The sequence below is a fragment of the Excalfactoria chinensis genome, chromosome 8 (genome assembly GCF_039878825.1).
Source record: "Excalfactoria chinensis isolate bCotChi1 chromosome 8, bCotChi1.hap2, whole genome shotgun sequence".
NCBI classification, from domain to species: Eukaryota; Metazoa; Chordata; class Aves; order Galliformes; family Phasianidae; genus Excalfactoria; species Excalfactoria chinensis.
The window spans coordinates 7202024-7228622 of NC_092832.1; the positions used below are offsets into that span (position 1 = coordinate 7202024).

General features: G+C 37.5%; 1 protein-coding gene across 2 annotated transcripts in view; it reads left to right on the plus strand.

Annotated features, from left to right (window-relative positions):
• Positions 1-26161, plus strand: part of DENND1B (DENN domain containing 1B) — a 142526-nt gene extending 116365 nt beyond the window's left edge. For both annotated transcript variants that reach the window (XM_072343491.1, XM_072343492.1), the window contains 5 exons: positions 2130-2186; positions 2989-3099; positions 16407-16486; positions 17370-17586; positions 18721-26161. In XM_072343491.1, the coding sequence (XP_072199592.1) occupies positions 2130-2186; positions 2989-3099; positions 16407-16486; positions 17370-17586; positions 18721-19269 (1014 nt within the window). In that variant the 3' untranslated portion in view covers positions 19270-26161. The remainder of the gene's footprint in view (positions 1-2129; positions 2187-2988; positions 3100-16406; positions 16487-17369; positions 17587-18720) is intronic.
• Positions 26162-26599: the final 438 nt, after the last annotated feature.

Sequence of the window (26599 nt, forward strand, 5' to 3'; positions counted from 1 at the left end):
CTTTCAAAGAATCACCGTGCTGTTGTCTCAATCGTGGTACTTATTTGAATAAGTATTTGCAAAGTTAACACGAGTCTAAAACATTTTGTAAGTGTTACCTTTAATTGTAAATAAAGCTTTACAATATGTAGTTACGTAGGATATAGCCTTAAGATGTGGAATAAAGTCTTTTCTATTAAGAACGTCATTCAGGACAAATGGAGTCCTGTCTTACACAGATGTGATTTCTCTTTGGCAGTATCTGCTGCACTATTGCAAAGACATGGTAAAGCATCAGCAATGCGTGCAGCAAGTCTTTTGTATCAGCTGCTGTTCTAAAAATGGTCAGAATACTCCCATTTAGCTGGATTTACTTCTTATGCCTTTGAGCTTAAAAATACCTTGTTTTAAAAACAAAAACCTGTCTAACCAACAAAGCACCTAAAATAGTTAAGGAATTGCCAGTATGAAAAAATCCCACGGGACAAAACAAAGCAAAGCAATAGTTTAAAATGAAATGGGAACTATTTAGGGGTTAGATTTTAATTACCTGAGAGAAGACTTTTGGCTTCTATTTTGCTTTTTCAAATGTTTCATTAGTCGAATGCATAATAAGTAGTCCTGATAAATCAGACGATCAGTCTGAGCCAGTGTACTTTAAGTAAAGTTTTCAAAGAGAATTTTTAATTTGCATCAGTAGAAAAACTCAGCAGTCATGAAGAGAGAAACAGGTAAATAAATAAAAGCTGTTTCATGTCTTGAACTCTTTCATAATTGAAGAAATGGTTCAATAACCAGTTATTTGGAAATTATTCTTCTTTGGTTTGCATTAGCTTAGACTGAGATTACACAGTCTTATCCCAGCATTTGATTTTGTTAATTGTCCTTGATAATCAAGATCTTTCAAATCAATCCTCTGTTCATTCCAAGGCACTGGCAAATGAGGATCTGTGTGCCTGCAGTATTGTCATGTATTTTCTCACACACTTGCACTTTGTGGAGCCTACCACCAGAGAAACGGCATATGCATGTCTTAGTTGCTAGATAACTGTCCTTAAGTAAATAATGTGATTGGTGCCATCCCTCAGAGTTAGAACAAAGTGCTCCTAAATGCATCCAAAAGCTGTGAATGTGAGCTGGAAAGTTTAAAGTGGCTCTCAGGTTAGCATCTGCTACATGGCACCCCACTGTGCTCTTACGGAGCTTGTAGGTGTATGATTTAAAGATGAAAACAACTCTCTGTCCTCTTGAATCAAGAAAATGATTTCATTTTTTTTTAGTCCAAATTTCCAAGTAATTCTAAACATAGAAAAATAGGTGATTTCTGCGTATTTCATCCACTAACTATATTTTAAAGCATTCTGTTTTCTAGACAACCTTGATGACTTTTCTTGTTTTTTTCCTATATGAGCTATATCCTTGTAAGAACAACACACTTTCCATTAGGCTTAGTTTTTCTTTGTTTTGTTCCCCTCACATCTCCTTCTCTCCCCCCTTTTCCCCTCTCCATCTTCCTACCTCCCTCCTTCTCTTTTTTTTCTCCACATAAGATGGTATTCTGTATTGATAATTCATTTCTCTATTGAGGAACATTCTTAATTCTGTTTTCTATGCAACAGTGATCCTTAGCTGCCTATTTTAATACATACACAATTCTGCCCTAAATAGCAGCACTATTCTGTTCAGCAACACTGGGCAAAATCTCCATCTGCATATGAAATCATTTCTCTTAAGATTGATGTTGCCCTGCAAGTTGCCAGACTGGAACACTGTAGCAGTCATCTTGAAAAATCTCAACATTTTTCCAACGTGCCTTAATGCTAAAACAGCCTTTGAAATTTAAAGGACCGTTTCAAATAAAGGAGTGATGTTAAAGACCATTTTCAGCCTGTCTTTAGTAATACCAGAGAATTTTTGAGCACCTGTGTTTTCACTGCATTGGTATGCATGTACTGATAGAACCCTATATATATACTGACAAAGTGTGAATGTATCAAATATCCTGACGAGGCAGATATGACATTTGTGATACAGGTAATTGTCCTTCTTTGTAGCACCACGTGTGGATAAAGGAAATAGGTATAATAAGCGCGGCATCATAAAGCGTGTTGCACGACTACAGAGTTACATGCGGCCTTTTAATTTTCTAGGCAAAAAACCACGCAAGGCAAGGAATAAAGGAAGTGAGGAGTAAGTTGAAACACAAGGTACGTAGTACACTTTTACTCTCTTACCTTGCTTCCTTGTACGCTTGAAGCTCATACTTTACAAATCGCATGAGATTTGTGTTTTTAATGACTTTTGAAATATGCTTAGCCCTTTGTTCAACAATACATTTTTCATAACGAGCCCTCTGGCAACTATCTGTCATTCTATGCATCCACTGAATAGTCTCTTTATTGTTTGCATATTTTATCATTGAACAACAGAGGTTTTCAAAGATGCATTAACAGGATGTATGTTTTCATAAAGTTGATTGCTTTGATATCACAATTGTAGCCTTTGCTTCAAGCTGAGAATTTGAGATAGAAGAGCCTTGCAGTGCAATGCATTTCAGAAGGTGTAGTTCTCTGGATTTCATAGGATATGTGAACAATTGCCACGTTTAAAAATGAATGAACCGTTTCATTTTACAAAAGTGATGTTGCAGAAATATCTGAAAAGATGTTTTGGGCATTTTGCAGCTGCTTTTCCTATTGAAGGTTTTGTTTCCACTTGAGAATTTTCTGTAGAGAGGAGGAACCGTTTCTAAAAGATATTTTATTCTATTTTAAGAAAACTTTCAAAAATATTTCCCAGACGCTTGAACAATCCATCTTTTAAATGACAATGTTGATGATTTGGCTTCATGAATAGCTAAATTTGATTTTCTTACTACAGATGGTATTTTCATGACAGTAATAGATTGTGGCAAGATAATTTTGAATGCTTTCTGCATGCATAATATGGAGGATACATTTGCAGATAATGATTATAAATGAAGGAATTTGAATCTGTTTTGTTGCATAGGAGAGCGAGGAAGATTATCGAACTTGCGGTGCTGTTGCAGTGCAGAGTGCTCCGGTCTACACAGTGCACAGTGAGAAAAGAGGGAACTCAGAAAAGCGAAGACTTGCACAGGTAAGAGCCCTGAAATGTCTGTTCTACTTCACATGCACTTGAGGAAATTTTTTCCAGTTACAGTGATGCGTCAGTGAATCTAAGGTTATTTTACTGTCTGTGTTTGAATAGTGTGATTAAATCACGGTGTTTAAAGCAATACTTCTGTCAGAGAATACTGCCCAGAAGGAGAAAAAATGCTATTCGTACTTCATCTCTGCTGAGAGGGGAAAACCCGGGAGATTTATCAGTATAGATCTGAGATTTAATTTGTCTTAAATCTGTTTCTGATAAAGGTTTCTCACAGCAAATAGGCTCAGCTCTATTCACAGACCTGCGTTAAGCCATCTATTTTAGTTGCTGGTAATGGTATACATCAATATTGTATTTGTAATAGATTGATCTGGCAGTCGTGTGACTTTTAGCCCTGCTCAGATAGTTACAGTTTGTTATTTTATTAATGAGCCAAGTAGTTAATATGATGTCAATCTCATCCTTTTGTTCTCCAGTCTGCTTTAGTCCCGAATTGCAGTAACAGGTGTAGCGTCCCAACTTTGGCAAGGGTTTTAACATCTCTGCTTTCATTTTGACAATCTAATTTCAGAGGTATCAATAAAAGAGTTTACATAATACCTTTTTTTAATTGCAAGGAATGTGTGCATATGTATGTATTTTAATGTTGGGATATAAATTTTGCATTATATTGTTAGTGCATGCTTTTAATGAACGCAATGAATTAGTACGTGTGGGTTTTTAACACATGTATCTTCCACAGATACCAAATGTAGAAATTAAGTCTAGCTGATTGTAATAGGATTTTCTTTTTGCTCTTTAATGCAATGATAAAATCTGAATTGTCCGTGTAATCAATTTAGTTTTGAATTAGCCTTGTCTTATTGGTAATAAAAACAAAGTCGGTGAAGTTCAGCAAAGAATTGATGCAGATAATTGCTAAATAACGTTGAAATTGTACGTTAGCATTAAGTCATTATATTTAGTAGGGTTATAAATAATACAATGATTTTCTGCGTTGAATTATTTAGGCACTTTTTAGTTTGTGCATGCTTTCACGATCCCTTTAAAGCTAGTGATAAAGTGTCAAACTGTGTGCCCTCGCTGTATTTTTATGTACAGGCAGCTGGGGTGCCTCCGTTCTTTCAGAAGCTTGCCTACAGCACATTCTCCTCACTCAGTATCAGAACAGAAGATGTTCTGTGCTGTATGTATGGCTCTAGTACTGTAGTGTTAAAAACAAAATTGGGTTCTTAAAATATTTATTACTAATGGAGAACTCATTTTAATATACAGCAATGCCTTTCCCCCTCATCAAAGTAATTTGATAATGTGAGGTAGTAAAGAGCTTTTTTGTGCAATATAAAGCAATGTATGGAGATTAGTGCAGGTGAATCTACAGTTGTATGAATGTAGATATGTCAAAGAATACACTCTTGCAGCCATCAGATTCTTATGGGCTGTTTTTATTAAAGGAATGTGCAGTAATTTGCTACTGCTAAGTGCAGGAGGCAAGGGATTACTTTATCTCTGTGCAATTTAGCTTTTCTTCTAAGGGCCTGTTCTGACAGAACAATTAAACCTGTATGTGTGTGATTGTTCATACAGCTGCATGCTGCTAAATCCCTCAGTGTTATTGTTGCTATTCGTATCAGACGTTTTCTGGTTTTGAGAGCAAGACAGACAGCGTGCTATTCCATACATTTCTATGCATATACAGTTATACGCATATATATATATGTGCATGCATACGTAGGTACAGAAAGGGTTTGTTTACTGGCAGTGCATGGTAATTAATGGCCTCACTTGCTCTGCTGCAACCAGAATGTCCCAGGTCTTCTCCCCAGCTCTTGTCCCCAGTGCCACCTGAGCCCAGGATTAGGGTAAGAGCAAGCAGGGCTCACTCACAAATACTCTGATCTTTCACTTTTGCCTTCTCCTCTTCTTTACTCTGTTCTCCTTTTCTTCCTCTCCAAAAGGAGGTAAAGTACTTATTTTAAAAAAGCACTGTTTGCTACTTTTGGTTTTATTTTTGTTCTTTGTTAGGTCTTTGAGTAAGTACAAAGAAATGCAATTTCTTTATAATTGTTTATTTTAAACTTTACATCCAAATAAATATAAATGTATGTGGTGACAAATGCACAAGAGAGCAGGTACTGAACTTATAGCATACAACAAATGACTCTGATTGCTACTATTATTTACTATATCTGTAGTGCACTCTCTAGGCTGAAGATGAATCTTTCCACCTAGATTTCGAAAATGATATCCATGAGTGTCAGCAGCAGTATAGTGGTACTGCTAATGTGACAGTTCACGCACATTGATAGATAATTAATATAAGGATGAGGTATTGATTAAGCTGCAACATCAATCTGTTTGAATATCCACCCCAAACCTAAACAGATAACAAGCAGAAGAGAGAGTGCTTATTAATAATCTTCTTGCTTCCAAAGAAGAGGCACCTCTGCACTTTCTCGCTCTCTCTTCCATATTACAACATTTAAAAACTTAAGTATAAAGAATTTGTTGTTACATTTTGACCTGTCAGATGCATGCTTTGAGCTATTCATTCTCTGCTGCTTGGAAAGAATACATATGAAAGCCATCTAATAGTTACCCGAGATACTGTACAATATATTTCATTTGGGTCATTGTGTATGATGCAAAAGTTGCCCTTCATTGTAGCAGATCATTTTAAATGTTGGTTCACAACAGGTTTTTGGGGACTGCTGTTTTAAATCTGCTTTTACCCCAATAAATAGTAGTTTGTATGTGAGTCTGCTAATTAGTATGGTTATTTCCTGTTTTGTTGATGAGGCTTTAATAAATGTCAAGAGTACATCCATGAAGATCTCCCAATTAGGCTTTGCGTTTGTAAAACCCAGCCCCTTTGCTTTTGTGTGAAGATGACAGTTCCAACTGCAGCCTCAGCCTAACAGGGCTCCAGGGAAAGGATACTTCTCTGGTTTTATTGAAAACAAGGCCAGTTTGGCCCTGGGGAGAATACCAGTACTGGTCACAGTACAGAGCCGTTTTTAACAATGAATATTTACTAAGCTTTAGCACTGCTCTCACAGTGCTCTTATAATATATATATATATATTTGCCAGATCAGTAATAGACTATCAGAAAAATAATAATAAATCAAAGCAAATTGTAGCACGTAACATAGCTGTCAAAATCTAATCGGAGGATAAATAATTGTGTTATTGCAAACGCTCGTGATCAGCCTGCCCTCCTCTAATTGGCATTTTGAAAGTCTTTCCTAAAAAATGAAATAACAGGAGCATGCTCGTGTGTGCCTTGGTGCACGCGTGCGCACATACAGACAATTAATCTTTGCCTGGGATGAATTGTTCTATCTCCGTAATATTCATTTGAGCTTACTCTTGCTTAGGTTAGATGTTCTACACTTTTTCTACGTGTACGAGATTAACTATATTGCAAGTCAACATTAACAGATGGATTGCCCTAAGCAAGGGAAAACCACAACAAAATCTAGGGAAAGTGGAGGATTGAAGCTTTTTATTGTTAAGCCTTATTAAAACCTTGGCATGTGCTCTGCTGTTAACTGTTTCATGCCTTGATTGAATAGATCTCTGTTTTATCTCCTACTTTAATTAGATATAAAAGGATATCTATGAAATTACCGGCTATGAATTTTTAAAATAAAAATTAATGCAAGCAGGAGATCTCTTCAACTCTGCTTGCAGCGTCTTGCCGATGATATTGCCGAGTTCCTTTAACTATTGATGAGGGGAGTATTAGGGCGCTGAGCATTCTGTTTTTGCATAATATGCTTTAATTCCGTTCCATTACATACGTGTGAGTAATGCTGATTTCTGGGTAGGTGAGGGCCTATATGCAGCCAGAGCTCCACAAAATTGCTAAAAAATCAGTAAATAATTGAAAAGACAGCGTGCCTATTATGAGTCCAGAAGATCTGTTTGATTTCATGAATAAGATCTTTGTAATTTTACTGTTTTATCAGGTGATAGGGTAGCTTATTAAAAACGGAGCATTTGAGGATGTAAATAGTACTAATGTATTTAGTGGCTAATAAAATATCCTTGCAGGTCTGCAGAAAACCAAGTAACAAGAAGGGGTTCATGGTATAATGAGTAAGTTAGCAATGCCTCCTTGTCTCTAAGGAAAGGTATGTAATACCTGGGCTGTTAGGCACGCACCGGCTTGCAGACGTAATGGAAACCTGTGCATTTGGGTTCGAAGTGTGGATTTACCAGGAATCCCTGAGTGTCAGCGCTACTTTGAATGCTCATATATTGAGAAGCCGAGCAAACGGCTTCCCATGACTTTGCAAGATTTAAATGCAGTGTCTAAGAAGGTTTTAAAAACACTTTGGTGTGAGGTAATAAAAGCCATGTTAGTCTGGACTTGTTTCTTAGTATTCTTGAATGGAATTACCTATTTCTTTCTTCTTTTTTTTTAACATATCACAAATGTGGCTTTTATTGCTTTATTGTACTGTATTTGCTAGAAAGTATGTAATTCAGATTGGAGTTGGTACTTGGCTTCAGTACAAGAGACAGCGAGCGTCAGGGAGGAGGATGTGTACAGAATAACCTCACCTTCAGGAGTACCACATTTATCAGTACCCCTACAATGACCAGGAAAATAAATGACATCATCGTTAGCTACCGAGGGCCTACAGTAAGTGATTACCCACCTAACCTGAAAAAAGATGGTGAGAGTGGGCTGTTCTGGGGAGTTGTTTTTTTTCCAAGAGCATAAAAGAGGAGAGAAAGTGCTTGTGATAATGCGGTGCTGATTGTAAGTATTCTATATTAGGAGACTGAATGCTGAGAATGGACTTGAAAGAGAAAGAAAGAAAAAAAGAGGAAAAAAATCCCCACAGACAACTCAATAATGATTTCAGAACGACAGTAGCTCTGATTACAGAACTTTGTATGTATTTGCTTTCAGTTAATGTGCTTGAGATCACATCCGTGCCTTAAGTCCATGGAAAATACTGGAGGTATCTTTACCTCTCATTGACTAAAATATTACAAATAAGCAGACTTCATAACCAGTAACAGGCAGTTTTTCAAGGAAATTACATTTATTTTCTGAGAAATAGGGTTTTGGAATAAGCTTTGGTTGGTTAGTAAATTCTGTTTCTTCAGCTAAAATGGCATAATTTAACAATGCTGCAAATATCGTGAGCTTCCTTAACTTGGACAAAAATCTTTTGTCTTGGTGTGTCAAATAAGATCTCTTCATTCTGTGAAACAGATTTCCTTTTAATTAAAAATGAAAACCGAGGCAGAATGAATTCAAGTTGCAGATTACGAGAGTGCCCTCTTGTGGCTCTGAGAGTATATCCTTTGCCTTGTAAAAGCCATGCTTTTTGTGCGTTTCCTTGCTTTATTATTATTAACTAGAAGGTTTTAATATGACCTTAATATTTAGGTGTTTTCGTGTATCTTGCATCCTCTTATTGTCAGGAATGCACAGCACTGAGTAGAGCTGCTGTCCCCACGTTGCTCAGAGCTTCCCCTCACCAGATGATAGCAGTCACTGCCTCTGCTGCAACAGTGGCTGATTTTCATTTAATCATTTAAATTGAAAAGAAGCAATATACCTTTGTAAAGTGTTTCTGGGTTTTTTGTTAGTGAGAGTCCTATCCTCCTCTGTCCCCACTCTCTTTTTAGCATGGGTTTCAGCAAAGGGCTGTTGCACCTCTGTGGCAGGTTTCTGTCCATTGTTAACCCATAAAATGAAGTAATCCTTGCCTGTCCTTCTTTGGGTTTTTCAGTGAACATTCAAGAAATCTCCCCACTAATTACCACGATTTCAATTTTATTTAAAAAAAAAGAAAAAAGTGGGAAGATAGTTTAATGGTCAGGAAATTGCTCTGGAATTTTTTGTTGCCTGGTGGGATATTTAATGGAACACTTATTTTTTCAGGGCAATATCACCAGTGTATCTAACTTTGATCTATCTAAGAGAGAAATTTAGGCAGTAAAAAGTTTGCAGATGCTTTTCCTGGCTATTAGATCTGGCTACTAGATTTTACTTTGTCAGCAAACTCAAGGGCGTGTTTTTCAAGGGCCTTTCTTCTACAAACAAATGGAAAAATCTGAAAGAAAAACACTCTTCCACAAACAGGAGAGCTTATGGACGTCTTACTGTGACAGTGCTGTCCTCTGCTTGAATTATTATTTCTTCGGTGTTTCTGAGGAGCAATCACAGGCAGCGTGCTGACCTGTCCAAAGCAGGGGGCCCAAGGGTCAGTCCACCTATGTCCCTTCCAGACTGCTTTCGCCTCCTGGCCTGAAAGTTTGGAGAGCACAGCCTTGTATCTAAAGCTTCAGCTCTGTCACTGACTGTTCCCTAACCTTTTCTTTCTCTCTCTAATCCTGTAACCAAGTGGGGGGGGAAATGAATAAGGAAGTTCAACTGAAAGTAAAGTTTGCCATGGGGGCTGAAGGAGGGAGAAGTAGAAGAAACAGAAAGAGCCTTTCCTGCAGGGATCTCAGTGTTTCTGAATGTGAGAGTCAGGATTCAACTCAGATAATTTTAGACACTTCACTGAAATGTCAGAGCTACTTGCAGTGGTATCTTGTGCTTTTTCCACAGTAAGTGAAGTTAGAGAGGCACAACCAAAGGGCAACTCAGCCCACCAAAGATCGAGATTACAGATTACATCCCAGTAATTTCTCTTTGCTGCTGTTTGCTGTGTAATGCAGGTGTGAGGGCAGCTGGAATTAGTGCAGGGTACCCAACTCAGAGTGCCATCCGTGTTCCTCAGTGCCTCCTAGAGACCCTTTGTGTCAAGCAGGATAGGCTTACTGGTGCCAGGCATTGGGTGAAATGTATTTGGAGGCAATCTTTCTGTTTCCGGGCATAATCACTTTTCTTTGTAAATAGGACTGGCATCCATTGGCTCTTCGGTTGTCCAAAGGTTTGATGGTCAGAGTTCAGTGCTGCTTAGGTTTTATGTAATTTATTATTATTATTATTATTAATATTTGGGCTTCACATTAAGTTTTGAGGTCTAAAACAGTGACTTTTCTGTTTAGGGTCACATCTGCTTAGTGCATTTTAGTTTTGGTCACTTCTGTTATTCTTTTAACATGTTTCTGCTTTTGATAACCTCTCCTTTGAGAAAAAATGTGTGTTAATTTGTCACCACCCTAATTTGGAACAGAAATAGTAAGGATGTGCTTTCCATGACCCAGTATCTCAAGAGATGTCACTGCTGTGACAAATCCTGCCACAGCACTGATATTCACGTTCAGGTTGCCTTTGTCTTTAAACATAATTTGGAAACTTTCCTGCTCTGGCAGACTCTTTTATTGCCACAGAAAGGATTTCTTTTTCTCATTGGAAACCTACTCAGTTGATCTCTTTTCCTGTACTGTTTCAATTATCAGGATCTCAGAATCAAGGACATAGTTCTCTCGTGGCATACAGTTGTGTGTTTTCCAGCCACTTCATGATCTTTCAAATGCATTATCTGTGCATCTCAGTCTTCAAAGCAGAGAAGATCTTTTTCCTAGGAAAGATGAAGCTGTTTTTGTATTGCATTGATAGTCTGTAAAACTAACCTTAAGTTCTGTATAATACTACTGCCTTTACTACTAAAAGGTAATTTGGCATCTTAGATGGTATCCATTTAGTTTATTTTCAGAACGACTTCTGTGATATCACACATTGTGGCATCACTAAGTTATGCTGCTTTAAATGGGTAAAAACATGCAAGGAATTTTTGAAGAGATCACTTCTAGAAATTCATCTGGAATTTTGTTTTGCATCCATCCTGGTCTGGTGCTGGTGTAGCTAATTGGTGTCTCAAGCATTTACTTTCAGCTTGGTGGTGGTTATTTGCACTATATCCTTGAAAAAGGGAAAGCAACTAGGAAGAAAAAGTTTAGTAACTACTTACGTTTTATTTATGTTCTTCCCTTTTCCCTATCAGTCCTTGCTCTTGTGGAGCGCAAGGTTAGTTACTCTTCCTGCGATCTCATTACCCATTGCTTCAGTTCTCAGTCTTTAACTGGAAAGAAGTGGGTTGTGTTTAACTGGAAAGTTGGACAGAGTCTGGTCTTTTGCTTCCCTACTGGAGGTGAAACTGTAATTGCTTCTGTTGTGTCGTAGAGGATAAGTGAAATAAAAAAACTGAAGCATAAGTAATAGTGGATTTCTTTTTATTTTACTTTCTCATACTGAATGAATTATCTTAAAATTATTAAGAAAAAGCAAACAGTACTTCATGTATTTGAAGTTGTAGTAGATATTTTTCTTTACTTGAAATTCTACACGTGTTGATATATTGAGTAGGCAGTAAATGTGAAGTTATATATGTGCTGCCATTACTCAAAAGATTATTTGTTTCTTACGTCGAGGGCAATTAATGGCAGCAGCCTGGTTAAACTTCCTGCCTCGCTGCTGATCAATAAGCACTCATTCCAGAAAGTTGTGCTTCTGAAAGGTCTCGTATTAAATAAAAAACTGGCATTTCAAAGATTGACTTTCATGCCCAATCAAAAATGTAACCATCTTAAATTTAAATCTTTAGCATTCTTGTACTTTGTCTGCATTTTTATGCCAAAGTGGTACATTTTGTGAGGATACCAGAGAGTGGAATAGAACAGAATAGGACCCCTTCTCACTTTGTTTGGTTCTACCCACATTTATCCCATCATCACTTTCTTTTTCTGGTTATGGTGGTCAGCATTTGCCACAGTTGTATAGGTAACAAACCACTTGCAGAATGAGATTTTGAAGTCAGAAGTCAGGCAGAAACCAAAGGTTTGAATCTTTAGCCAAATCTTTCACCTTTATTACTGAAAGAATATATTCGGGTTTAAAGGCAATTGCTTACAGCCAGTGAAAAATGGTATGTGTGGCAACAACACACATAGTCAGGAGCTTATCAGCTGCAGTCGTGTGCTGCCACCAGAATGAATGAATGCAACATTCAAACATAGCTAGCAAAAACCATTGCTCTCCATGGAGCCGTGTTGTCTGCACATATCCACGCACTGACTGCGGTTGATCCTTTGCTATATTTTGCATGCAGGCTTGGGAGATTATTCAGGTGGTTTGTGGTGAATGTGAGCTCGTTGTGTGATAAAGAGCATAGAATGCATTGAACTGTGCTATATTCTGAGAGGTGAGAGATGGGTTTTTGTGCTGCAAAGTGCTTGAAGATGGAAAAATATAAAATGAGGCTGAATCTTAGCTAACGTTTAGATATAAAGTAAATATATTAAATAATACTTTATTTTGATAGCAGAACTAGTTGAAATAAGAAGAATCGTTGAGTAGTTTTTAAGACATTTGTTTCTTCAGTTGGTAGAAAAAAACATGACAGCAGTCTATTAAGACTTTATAAAGTTCTGGTGCAGCAAGAAAGGAGTGTTACAATATCATTTCTTGTGGTAATAAATTTAAATGGTCTGTTTGTTATTAGAATTCTGATCAGGAAGGAAACAGAAGTCTGTCCTTTTTTCATAAAATGGTATAAAAAAGGTTACACACTTCAAAATGCAGAAAAGACAAATTAAAAGCTTAAATAACTGCAAACAGCAGGGTACGTCAGTAATGGAAGGACTTCTTAAATGACTTTGACAGCTTTTGCAGGTGCACGTACTATGTCACTTTACCTAGTGGGGCACTGAAAAAGATTTACGGTTCTCCTTTTGCAATTTATTAAGAGTTTCTTTTTTTTTCCTCTTCTTTCTTAGCAAAATAGTCTGTGGACATACCCCTCTCTTGCAGTTATTTTTATTGCAGCTCTTAGAGGAAAGTCAGCTATTCAAAAACATGTGTTGCTTGTTGTCTCAGTGGCTAGCTTGCAGAGCTGTAAACTCTGGAGAATGTTGTTATTTACGGCCAGATATTTGCCTTTCCTTCTCCTTCTACTTTTTCTTTTCATATAGGGATCTGATTTAATTTGGAGTAATTCTTGAATTTTTTTTCTTGCATGAAGCCTAAACATGTAATTTGATGGCAAAAATCTTTTCAGAGTCTGACCATCAGGAGCTAGAAATTTTCGGGTTGTTGTTTTTTAAAAGGTTTGTTGATGTATGCTATGTTATACTCTTTACATACGATATTCTTGCTTTCACTAACTTGCTTCCATAACACTATCCAAAGATGCCCCAAGGGGCCAAATGTGTGTAACTGCTATGTCTGTGCTGTTTGCTGGTTTTAAGTAATTTCATTCAGTTCCTGCTTCTGAAAGACACAACTTTTTTTATTATTAAACTTGCTGGCTATGCTCTTTGAAAAATTACATCTTATGCTGGCAAATCACAGAGTTATCTTGTGGGAAATTATGAAGTTGATGGACTTAACCCATCTGAGAATAAACAAGGGTTTGGTTTGGTTTGGATTTCTGAAAATTCTCAACATTTTTAAAGACTCTTCTCTCCTGAAAGATCTTGTCTTTATGTTAATAGGGGTAAGAGATGGCAGCATCTAGTTCTGATGCAAATTTCAAGTGAAGGAGGGTTTTGCCCTCCAAAAGTCAGTTCCAGGCTTAGAGCTTTAATGCAAGTGAATGTCATGTCAGTCAGAATTTTCCAGACCAGGTAGTGAATTTCCAGTCCTACAGAAGTGAACTATTTTAATTGCCTCAGTGAAGACAAACTCTAAAATTTAAATCACTGAGGTATCCAATTAACAGTATCAATTAAGGCAAAGTAGTTAACCTTCCTTGTAGTTATTTGCAGTAGCGTGATTGATTTCAGTAATGATGGGAATAATTCAAAGAACTCTCAGAGCCTGGAAATAACTTGAATTTACAAAGGAAATTTAATTGACTACTGCTAATGAAAGGAATAGATGAAATACTTCTGCTTAGCGTGGTGTGGTACAACTGCAGGTAACTACCCTGGGTATATAGCCTCCGAAATGACCAGTGGGCCATCTTTTAGCAGTTTGCTTTCTTGACGATCTATGCTGTATTTAATAGGTTTTGGTTGCATTCATTAAGTGTCTTCTTTCTATTTTAGATTTCTGTTTTCTTAACATATTTTGGTTCTTTGCTTTAAAGTAATAATAGTAAAACCATTTCTATTCAAATTTTTAAAATTATTCCTATTTCTGTTGTACTAGCAAATAAAGTACTGTTTTGTCAGGTAAATCATATCTTATGATGACTTACGTATTCAAAGCTGTTTGCCTGGTTTATCTGTAATATTTCCTAAGCATTCCTGGTTTTATATTTAATAAATAGTGCTTCAGAAAATGGTCCAAACTTACTAATATTGCATTTGAGCACTATTTGTTTATTCTGCTAAGCAAAGTCAAACCAGAGAGCGTGTTCTATAAGGCGTTTATTGCTAAAATATGTGGGTCACTCTGAAAGTAGTGCCTCGTATTTATTTCCATGGCAACTACAATGGATACAAAGAACACAATAACACTATGTGATAGAGCAAATTCTGAGCTACAAGACAGGTTTTCAACATAGTCACCACTAGCAGCTGTGCATTTTCACCAGCAATGATCAAGAGTCTGCATGCTACACTCATAACAATCTGCACCAGAGAAGATGATCCACTGTCATAGTACTCTAAATGCACAAATGCACTCACATTCACTGTTTGGTCTCTATCAACATTCAGAAAGCATTGATGAATGTCAATGGGTGCCTTTTTTTTTTTCTGCATGAAGGAATTCAGTGACATAGCTTTGCTTCATATGCGCTTCCATGTCAGACGCCATTTTGTCAGACAGCCCCTCTGCTGCCATCTGTCACATGGCAACAGCATGTGGTGGAATATTGGCAGGAAGGTTCAGCTTCTATGCTACACTTCTAACTTCCATCTCTAACGTTATGAGCTGACATAATAAAATGGGAGGCGTTAGTTTCAGAACAGTCCTTGTACATTAGAAATATTAATAGTACATTTGTTTTTCTGTGTTCCATCTTGTATTTTGTGCTCAGTGTGAAGCTTAGTTTGGTTTCTTTCCTTGTTTTTAATACTGTAATCTATTTATTTATTTATTTATTTATTCATCTGCTGTTACTTGGTTTAGCACATTAAGAGCCACATTTCTTCTTTGTGGACAAAGAAGTATAGAAAGTGCTTGATCTCTTGTTGAACAAGAGAAAATGTGTCAGACTATAAAGAATATACATTGAGTCATTCCCAATAATAGTGGAGAAAAAAAAAAGTTCAGTATGTGTCCTGGTACATGTAGAACACTGACAACATCTGTAATAGGTGACATATTGAAATCCTCACAATACAAGATCTGAGCTCCTTGTAGCCTGAAATTAAGGCCATATTTCCTCCCCATCAGGGTTTGTTGTAGGCTTAGGCATTTGGTGAACTGTATGATGAGATGTGGGCAGTAGCACTTCTTTATACTTGAGTATGATTTTCTTTAAAGTTAGCTAACACTGTTTTTCCTTTGCACAAATTCCATCCATATGTCCTTAAATTATGGCCAGTCTTACAAAGCTTGGAATCACTTCTGTGGATGGATTGTTCGCACGGTTAATTTTTTGTGGGCTTTGATATGGAAGGATTGTAAGAGATGCGCAGGCCTTCCAACTATCTGTATTTCACATATTTCTAACTTAAACATTCTGGCCAACATAGAAGTTTTTTTTCCAAGTGTTGGAAGAATCTTAAGCCTGGTTGTGTTTGCTAAATAGGAATGTGATTGAACGGGTTACTCAGTATGGTAGCGTGTGAATTTACAGCACACTAACTTCTCTTTACAAGCTTTTCATAGGATGCTCTGAGTGCATGCTAACTTTAACCATAATTTAGAATAATGTATCTTGCACAGAGGCATTCTTGGTGCACAGCTTTCAAGCTGACATACTGTTTACTCCATCCTTCTGTTTAACACTCAAATATAAATACAGCTATGTGAAGAGACTCCCTTCAAAAATCCATTCTTGTTCATGCTAAGTAACCCACATTATCTTCAGAACTTTGCAAATATTTCTGTCAGAAAACGGTAAATAACAGGGCTTTGTCTTTATAAGAGAGGGTAGGTAATAGGCCTGAGTGATGTTTTACGTTGTATTGGCAGCTTTCTGCTAATCGAGGCTTTGCATAAATAATACTGCAGTTCATAGACAATGAGGGAAAATGGTTTTCTAGCTCTTTAACTGGTTACATCCGTGAATTTTGTTTTCTCTTTGTAAGAACCTTTGGAAGACTGGATCAATATGTGCCTTTCCTCATTGGGTGCTTTGAAAGACTTTAATGAGTGTGATAGCAGCTAGATTCCAAATAATGCTGATGTAGATTTGGTTTTGGTTTTGTTTATTTAAAAAAAAGACAAGAAGTGTGTAATGTTAGTTTTCTGTTCTCCAGACACGTTTCAACCAGCACCTCAATAACCAGGATTTTACCTTGGATGAAGATGATGATGATGAAATAGAGAGAACAAGCAAGTAAGAGGCCTATAGGGATATGTGTGTGTGTATGGGAGAAAGAGTGAATGGCATCATCAGTTAAGTTCAAGTGACAAATCTTTCTGCTTTCCACGCTTAATTTGAGATCTTTAAGAGGTTCATTAGTTTAGGAATAAATCCCCTTTTGAAAGAGAGGCAGGCTATTATGTATTTAATTATTTATGGTGGTTTGGAGAGTTTGATATAACCCCGAATCTTTACTGGTTCAGGATACAAAGAAGCAGTGAAATTATGTTTGTCAACATGGTGACCTCAGCTAACCTGGTCCTTGAGTTTTTGGCCATGGAAAGAGCTTTTTTAGAAGTATTCCATATAGACAATGGTAGGGAAAGACTGCAGTAGTACAGAGGTCAGAAGTGGTAAGGTTATTGAAGTGAGTGAAAGAGAAAATAGGAGACAAAAACACTGATTACTGTTGCACGTATGTAATACTTGGGTAAGTCTGCTCAGCTGACAGAAGAGTTGCAGTATGAGAGCATTGCCACTAGAACAAAAGATGTGGCTAGGTCAGCTGGAGAGAGGTGTAGCAACGCTGATCTTAATATATAGACAAGGGAAAAGTGGAGCCAAATTTGGAATAACTATCAAATTTGGAGGGAAGGTTTGGGAAGTCATGTTAAGGGTAACTTAAAAATAATAGTTGTTGATTAAGGAAGGGCAAAGAGGCTGGAGAATCTCCAAGTGGCCACTGCTTCTGTGTAGATACTGTACATCTATCTTTAGGTAAGGTTGTTGACCTGAAAGAAAAGCAGGGCTCATATTCCTTGTAAGTGTTTGAATGTATACTGCTACTTACTTTCAGGAGTCTCTTTAATACTGTAGTTTTTATGCTCCCAACTGATGCAAAAGATTTTGTCTTTAGGTTATCATCGGAAGACAGTGAGGAAGCTTCTGCTTGCTTTTATGATAGTGATGATTCTGGGGACACTGGAATAACTTCACAGCAACAAGGAGAAATGGACTTGCTTGGGGAGATTCTGGACACGCTGAGCACACACAGTTCAGATCAAGGAAAGCTTTCAGGAGCAAAGAGCCTGGACTTCTTTAGGTCGATGGATGATATTGATTACAAGACTACGGTTAGTCTCCTGGTTTCACTTGAAAAATAACCACAATCCTTTATACTGGAATCCTGCGCTACACTGAAATCAACTGCATGCAGACCAGTCACTACTGAATAGTCCTTAGAATTGCTAGCATGTCATTCTGCTGCTGCAAAACAGCACACCCATGCTGGCAGCTCTGTGATGGATTTTCATCAGTCAAGATATTGGTTACACTTTTGTTCAGTTTACCAAGTCATCTGGGGAACAGGTTTTTTTTTCCCTTTTAACAGTAACCGCATACAAAACTGTGAATAATGTATTAATTTACTTAATCAGATAATTTAGTATTATATTTAGCTGTCCATTCTTGTATTCCCAGAGCTAGTTTTAGTCTATGTTACGCGGTTTAGAAGGTATTTCCATTTTCACGTTGCATCATTAAACTAGTCATATTGATACAGAGCCATTTCCATCAGGAATCCACAAGCAAACCACTTTATGGGTCAGAGCTCTTGCCTACAACTTTACAAACCCTTCCCAACTCACTGCCATGTTGTTAGCTGAAAAAATACTGGTGTTTTTGAATTCTGGTTTATATCAGCTGTCCAACATTTATTTTTGCTGAAAGGAATCTGATAGTCAGAGATTTGTCACTGGAACAACAAATTCTGACAAATGTTTAAAAAGCTTGTAAAATTTGATATTATGAATGTCACGCAGGGGTCACATTAATAAAATGCCCATTTTTGTTTGTTTAGCTAAAAGTTGGTATAATTAATTACTGAAGCAAAGAGAGGAAATACCATCTGGTTTTAGTTTTAGCCCAGCTCCTTCTCATATTTATGGTACAGACCAGCTAAGTGTCTTTGTTCACTGTCAAAACTGCTTCTGCAGAGACTGAACGGGCAGGGCATGTGGAATCTTTGTGCAAAAGGTGATCCCTAGGATAAAAGACAGTGTTCTGGCAAGAGAGCTTAAAAAAAAACCAAACAACAAAAACCCCCACACAGCCTTGTTCTTATGTTGTTTCTGGAACTGTAGCTTTGTAACATTGAAACCCAAAGGCAATCCATGATTTAGGAGCCCACAGAATCCATTACAGTATTTCTGTTTTAAAAGTGCTTGTGTTTCTTGTGACATAAAATATAAACACATTCTTTCTTTCAGAACAAGTCGAATGCACCTAGTGAGAGCAACCTTACCTTACTGTGCAGCAGTGCTAATGAACAAGCAGACTGGAATCTCGGTCAGGATGACAGTGTCCTCCACGGAAAACAACTCCCTCCATCTCCAAGAAAACAAGGTTCTTCTGGTGGCCATAGAGAGTCTCTCTCAAACCTGGAAGAGGAAAACAGTGAGAAAACCTTTATTACTGACAGGATGGACACCACTAGTGGCTGTATAGCATCCCCACCTCCAACACGATCAAGTGACCATTTTGCTTCTCTAGAAAGTTTCAAAGTGGGCTATAAGTATGCGAAGCAGAATGAAACACTAAGCAATACCTCAGAAGATCCACTCCCAGCAAATCTTGCTCAGCATCCATCCATTCTTGTCCCTTGGGAGAAAGATAGGAAAGAAGGAAATGAAACTCCAGATGAGGGAGGGCTTCTTCAGGAAGTGGTATCTTTATGTAAGCTGAGTTCTGCTTTTCACTATGGTTTAAATATTTCAAAGGATAGCTTATCCAGCAGTAGCAGTGGAAATAATACGTAAGAGAACTATGAGAAGAGAAACTTTACTCCCATCAGAAGTGTAAAGGGAGACTACTCAGGACTCCATATAACATGATAACCAAAATATGAAAAAGGAATAAGAGATTTTCAATTATAAAAAAACCCAGTTCTCTTCAGTTCAGTATGCATCTTCTGCCATTGGGACGTTTGCTTCTATGTTTACCCAGTTCTTTTGTTGGCTGTAGTTAGGTCCACAAAATGGAACTAAATATATAAATGCACTCTTAAATCAGGTACTAGTTAGTCTCTGTGCTACAAATACAGCAGGTGTATGGTGCTTCCTAGCGTTTACTTCTCTAAGCAGCAGGAAAGGTATCACCTAATAGGCAACCAGGTTTTGAAGGTACTGTATTAATCCCATTAAGCAGGAAATGAACCAAACAATCTAGGTTTGTCTGAAATGTACAGATGTTAATACTTTTAATGAATAATAACTGCCTTAATCTTTTGAGAAGAGGTTTAACTATCTTAGAAGATGAATGCAAATGTACAAAACAGCAATAATGATATTCCATGACAAGAATTTTCTTCAGCAAAGAGGGGGAAAAGAAAGTTTTTTGGTGTTTTCTTTTTTTCTTTTTTTCTTTTTTAGATTAAGGAATCACTTGTGAATATAACTTGGAACTTACTGCAAACTTAAACTGTGGCTCTGTCTTCCAGTTTTCAAAAAGGCAGCATGTGCTTTTTTCTGTGAAGTACATGAAGTGCTGAATTATAATGTGAAGTTTATTAACTTCTGTTTACAACTGAGACACTTTAAAGGCTCGTTATCCAGTTTCCCTATGTAGACTATTTCATCTACAAATTTTCAGAAAGGAAAGTGTAAGTGGAATTGATAGATTCCTTTTTTATTATCATTATTTGCTACAATCTATTAGTGTCTGGAAACTAATTTGTGCCTCTTCTGCAATATTTTCTTTTGATTCTGAGTACTTTTTGAAAGTAGTTTGAGTTGCTGTTATTTGGGAGTCATATTTAGTTAAATTATTAAATACTCATCACTGGGAATGTCATGCAACACTAGGAAATGGAAATTACTGATTCGGTATAAGACAGCTTGTATCCAGCTCTCATCTTAGCCATTTTCAACATCTAAAAATCTCTTAACAAACATTGTGAAAGAGAATAGATGGACATACTCTACATTGTATTTAGAACAAGCATTTGTGCTCCTCTGGCAGCATTCCTGAAGAATATTTACACACATAAAATCCAAAAATTACTCCTGCTATATGGAGCAGCTCTCTCATTTCCCTTTTCCTTTTTTTTCTTAAATTCCTCACTTTCTCCATCTCTCCACCTTACAATACATGAACTCCAGAATAGCTCAGCATAGGAAAGGTGTGAAGTCAAGTTTCAGTAGATTACCATTGTCAGCTTTGAAGGATATTTGTGATGCAGTTAGCAGAAGTAACACGTGGGTTTAAAATGAATTGTGCCTGGGATGAATGTTCTCCTGCTCTTCTAAACTGATGCCAGAAATGTTTTTTTTCTTTCTCGCTTTGGCATGAATGTTTAGTCATAGCCTCAGTGTAGGCCTGAGTGAGCAACTTAATGAGGTCAGGAGTTGGATCAGATTGCACTTTAATATCTTTCTAGTAGTTTGTAGCAAAATTTAATATCAGTCTCCACGCTGAGATTTATGAATGAATTTTCCTTCTAGCCAGCACAAATGGAAAGGGTTTTCTTGACTGCTTTATTACAAGGCAGCTGACCTAAGGGAATGGATTGATATCATTAGACGGGCAACGTTTGATGCTTTGCTGAAGAGCTGTAAAGGACTCCGCATAAGGCTTTAAAGCGAAAGTTTCAACTATGTATTCCAAAATTTTGGTCCGTTTGGGGAGAAGGGGGGACTCAGTACTTGTCACCGAGGATAAGGATCTAGATTCAATCAGTGCAAGGGAGGTAAAAGGTTGTAAAAGTGGAAATCTTAGGGAAATGTCTGTGTCTGATTAGAGCATGAGCATTCCTGAGGGCATCTGCAATCTGTACTGCTGGAGAATCTCAGTGTTCCTGATTAGAGTTTTTGTGTGCTGAGCTCTGCACTCTATCCTTTGGTTTATGGTAATGTGTAACAACGTGTTGTATAAGCTGGAAGTGGATTTTTAAAATTCATGTAAAGATGTTATTTGGCAAAATATTTTACACAGCCAAAAGGAGGTAAGATTTTAAATAATTTTTGTTGTAACCTTTCTAGGAGGGTCACAGTGTTTGAGTCGGGTTCTGTTCAGATGAGAATGGCAGGAAATCTTTGTAGACGCTTGTTGGGAGGTGATATTAAGGACACAGTAGAAGGCATTCTTCTTTGCTGGTACTAAAGATTAACCAAATGTAGTGTTTTTAAGTGTGTCTAAGGGAAGACGCAAAGGTCTGTGTTCTTGTAGATCTTCTCACTTGTTCTCATCCACGTCTCTGCAATTTGCTAAATGGAGTTTCAAAATTTGCCATTTTTTTTTACCTCTGCATCCAACACAATGCTTCTGTCCACACTTCTATCTAAGATGACCTTCTTATCTTTGTTTATTAAAGGTAATATTGATGTCTTATGCAGGAAAAAGGGAACAATTTCAGAACTTCTGGCTATTGTTCCTTTCAAATCAATCAAACGCTCAAGTCCAGGAATGCTGCCAGAAAGTGGTTTTCAAAAATGTCTATCTGATAGAATAAATCCTGCTGGCTTTACATGAGAGTTGGGCACTGAACTCCTATTATCACATAGATTGTCTCATTCTCACCTTTGTGGAAAAAAAATGGAAGCCATATGAGGCTGGTAATATTCACGTAGTTATTATAAGGAAGGTAAAATTGAAAACTTGCTGGTGGAATCACTCAAGTTTGGTATATCACGGTAATAATTCGCTGTTACTCTGAGTGAAAATACAAGCTAAAAAGATATAAACAGCTGAGTTACAAGAGAAAGGAGATAAAATTCAAATTAGAATTATTTTTTATTTCAGTTGCCATCAAAATGTTTCTGCTTTCTTTCCTTACTGTTTATAAAGCCTGCAGAGTGTTTACAGTCACTAAGCGATACGTCCTTTTGGTTTTGAACCCTGTATATGCTCAAAAATCTCAGACTTATTTAAATTCAATTTAACTGTAGGTACCTTTTTAAATGTGTAACGTTATCTTTTCCACTTACTGCCAGTGATCTTTTAAAAAGGCTAGTATGTGTGCCTTATTGAAATGTCATTACCAGTTACCAAATAGACACAAGTCCAAACTAATATTTTTGATTCAACACTCTTCTCCTCTGTCCTTGTGCTAATATAAAACTGTCTATTGGCTACATAATGCATTTTTATTACCGCATTGAGTTCTATATTTAGAGAAATTGTCCAGGTCCGGTACTTTTTACAAGTTTTAGACCTGTATGCTTCTTCTTTGTGGAAACTGTCCTGATGTCATTGAAAATCATCAGTGTTCCCCACCGGCTGCTGGTGAGAATTGAATTCTGTTTGGTCAGAGCTCCTGTGATGGTCGTCAGAGTCCTCTTCTAACACATCAAGATCTCAAAAAGCTTCCCATTCCTCATGTTGCAGGAGGATATCAGGTTATTTGGTTAAGCTTTGTAGTCTGTTCTTGGACTTAGGAATCTATTTCTGACCTAAATGGACAGTTCATTTAACACAGATCTCGGCTTGAAATGAGCTGTATTGTCTTGAGCGAAAAAGAAAAGGCGGTAGAAAGATACTGCTGAGTTGTCCCAGTGAGATTGTGAAGCAGAGCCTGGGAGTCCCCATGAGGGAACTTCAGGGAAAATCCAGATTTCAGGATCCAGTTGTAGTGATTCCAACCAAATTGTATAGGCAAAAGCAGTACTGTCTATGGGATAAATCCCCTCTGGGATTCTTGGAATGGATAATATGTTGTCCCAGTCAAAGCCTTCCCATCCATGTATATAGCATTGCAACGCTGTGGAAAACAGCACGGATATTCAGGGAAGAAAACTACTGTGGGCAGTAAGGTGATCCTTGCCTACCCTCTAAGCATGCAGAGGGAAGGCAGTGGTGTGCTCTCCCATCCCATATATTTGGGGATCATGCAGCTCCTAGACTTCTTTCGAGGAAAAAATGTTGTTGTAGAAATTCTCATATAACATTTTGAGTGAAATCTTAGTTGCCATTTAGCATTTCATTGGTAGTGCGGCTGTTTGGTGGAAGATGGGGTCCTCAGAAACCCCATCAGTAGCTGAAGTCTCTCAGGCATGGTAGCACAGACTTCAGATGGAGCTTTAGACACACTGGGAGCTTCTGAAAATCTCACTTAGTCTGTTAGAGAAATGTTTTAGGTCTCAAAAATCTGTTTTAGATGTCTTTTTGGGCTTTAGAATGAGTGTGTTACAACTTGGTGTTCTTGTAAACCATGTAAAGTTTTAGGCAAAGGAAAGCTAAGCCAGGTTTTTAAAACAGCTTCTATTTTTTCACCTACAATCAGTCATATGCAGTCCTACAGAACAATCTTTCTTCGGTGCAGCTGTCTAATCAGATTGCTAGGAGCATCTCAAAGCTTTTCTCTATGCATGTAATTGGAAGAAACATTTCATGCAATAAACAAAGTGCTGGTGCGAGGCCCTTTTGCAAGCGCACCGCTGTGAAATCCTGCCTGTGGTACCCTGCCCAGCAGAAAGCCTCTGAACTGCTGCCCTCCCCAACTGTGGGGAGGAGCTGGGCTGCCCTTCATTCCCAAGGGAGATGGTTTCTCATCTCTTGGTGCCAGGCCTCCGTCCAGGTGCTGTGAGACTTCAGTCAGCTTGTTCCCAGCAGGCTAGAACTTCAGCCTAAATAACTGGGGCTACCAAAAATGGTTTCCGAGGTAAGCAGCTTCTTTATCGCAAAGCCCGGAGTGGTAAAAGCTGCCTCTTCCCACAGTGAATCTTTGGAGTGTGAATGTAGGAATGCACCAGCAAAACCAGCGTGGATGGCTATGTGACTTGTCTTTTGTAATGTCTTCTTTGCTGCTATTAGATGTGTGTGTCTGCCAAGCGTTGCTCACCTGCTAACAGAATCTGGGCTGGAGAGAGTATGTCCTTGTCCCCACCCCAGGGGTGTGGGCCATATCGTGTTCTTCAGGGTGGATGCAAATAAAGGAATGAAAAAGGGATGGTATTTATTTATGTGTGAAACTTTCCTTGGTTTGCTTTCTAATGTCTGTTTCACAGTTTCATCTGGTGGCCAGCTGAAAGTACTTAATTAAGGGCTTTCCTGGAGGCTGCTCGACTTCCTCTATTAGAGTTTTCTAAAAGGTACGTGGCCAGCGTACTGTAGAGCACCAGGTAGTTGGCGGGGTCTCCGTTTTCAGCTGAGTTGGAGTAAGAAGCAGGTAACACAGCTGAAAGTTATCCTAAAGTTTTACTGTAGTAAAGGGTACTCAGATTCTCTTATACTATTCCGTAGGTCAATTCTAAAAATATTAGTATTTAGAATCCAGTAACAGTATTAGCTTTTGAAAACTGAGCTGAGTTCAGGTTATGGTTCTCTGTGAATTGACATCCTGTTAAAAATAAGGGAGCTACTTGGTTTCAGTGGGAATGTGTTGACTTTCAAATCTTCAGTGAATTTTGTGCAATATTTCTCCTTGTTTCAAAGTAATTTAGTAGTTTTGAATGTGCACATCTGCTTTCCAAGCAGGTCTTCTAAATTGTGTTTTTAGACAATGTGTAAAATTACGTGTAGCACTGAAACGTGGTTGTAAGATAAAAACATGAAGAATATATTCTAATGAGGCAAATGTATATTTCCAATGACCAGGAATAATTATGGATGTCACACGCTACAGAAATAATAAAGCTTGAGCCAGTGTTTGTGTACAAGTGGGTAATCTTAAAACTCTAACCCACTTCAGCTGAAGTAGGATTAAATATTAAGAGTTGGTAATTTTTAGTTATGATTCGATCACTTTTTCTTATCATTTTTAAAAATAAATGAGGAGTTAGGCGCTGCTTTTCATTAGCAGCAATGAGGGGACGGTTCAAGATGATGACCTTATAGTTATTATGAATATATTTTGTGACATCCCTAATTATAATAAGTCATTACTTAGAAGATCTACTAATGTTGCCGGTATCCTTTTAATTTTCTGTAAATTAATATCTTTGTATATTGATGTACATTTTGTTTTAACCTTTGGTTTTCCCTGGAGAGCTTCTTTAAATTAATTTACTTGAATGAGGCAATAAAGCACTGTGGAACAGCCAGTCTTGGTGCAGCTAATGCACTAGAGCATCACATCTGTTACTTCACGGTTTTTGAGAAGAAAGAGTAATGTAAAATGCTTAGATGTTTAGCAAACTGGTTGTTTGCTTTTGTCTCCTTTTTTAAGACCTGTCTCAATTATGATGAGAAACCCTCAGTGTGAAACAAAGACACATCGCATGTCCAATCACTTCTAATTTTTTTCAGAGCCTATTGGTGAATTTTGAAGTCAATGTTGATGTCCTTATGTTTTTTTAATACCTATAGGAAAGGTATAAAATACAGGGCATTTTGAGGTTTTATTGACCATTTTGCGGACATAAAGAAACCTAACCAGCAGCATGCTAACAGGTTTAGCGTTATAGTTAATCACTGACCATTAATACAACTGGAACCAGATCTAAGAATTTATTCCATGCTTTTGCACCCTCTGGACTACTGTTCAAAGTCATCTCAAGAATTGTATGTCAGACCTTAGACTACTCTTAGTAGTGCACTGTGTAATACATAGGAAATGAGCTGTGGGTTTGTTTGGTTTTGTTTTATTTGGAGGGGAGGGAGGGAGTGTTTTCCTTCCCAGTTTGTGGTTGTCAGTAGAAGTCGTTGGTGAAGTCCATATTGCCATTAAGTGCCCGACACTGTATTATAAAATAAAACTTACGGATATTTAAACAACTTGGGTGATCTTGTTTGATGGGTTGGCATCAACAGTGTTTTCATACTGAACAAATATTTAGAATAATAGAAAAGTACTGTATTTTATTGGAAGCCTTTATCCATTGTTTGTTTCAGTTTCTCAAATACAGAGAAAATTGTGTTTTCTAATTAAGTACAGTTTAGACAGTGCAAAAGAGAAACGCTGGTGTCCTTTGTAATTATAATGGTAGTTTAGCATCCTTTAAAAGTTGGTTTGTGATTCACTCTTATGAATTAAGAACAAATCACAATTAAGGGCAAATTAATGTCTTGTGCACAAAACCATGGAGGCTGCGATCTCAGTACTGATACTTGATCCACAGCTGATAAAAATACATTCAAAGAAAACAATGAGGCTGTGGCTTTAACACGTGCTACTAGATTTGCTCCAGTTTCCTCTAGCTAGCAGAGTGATGC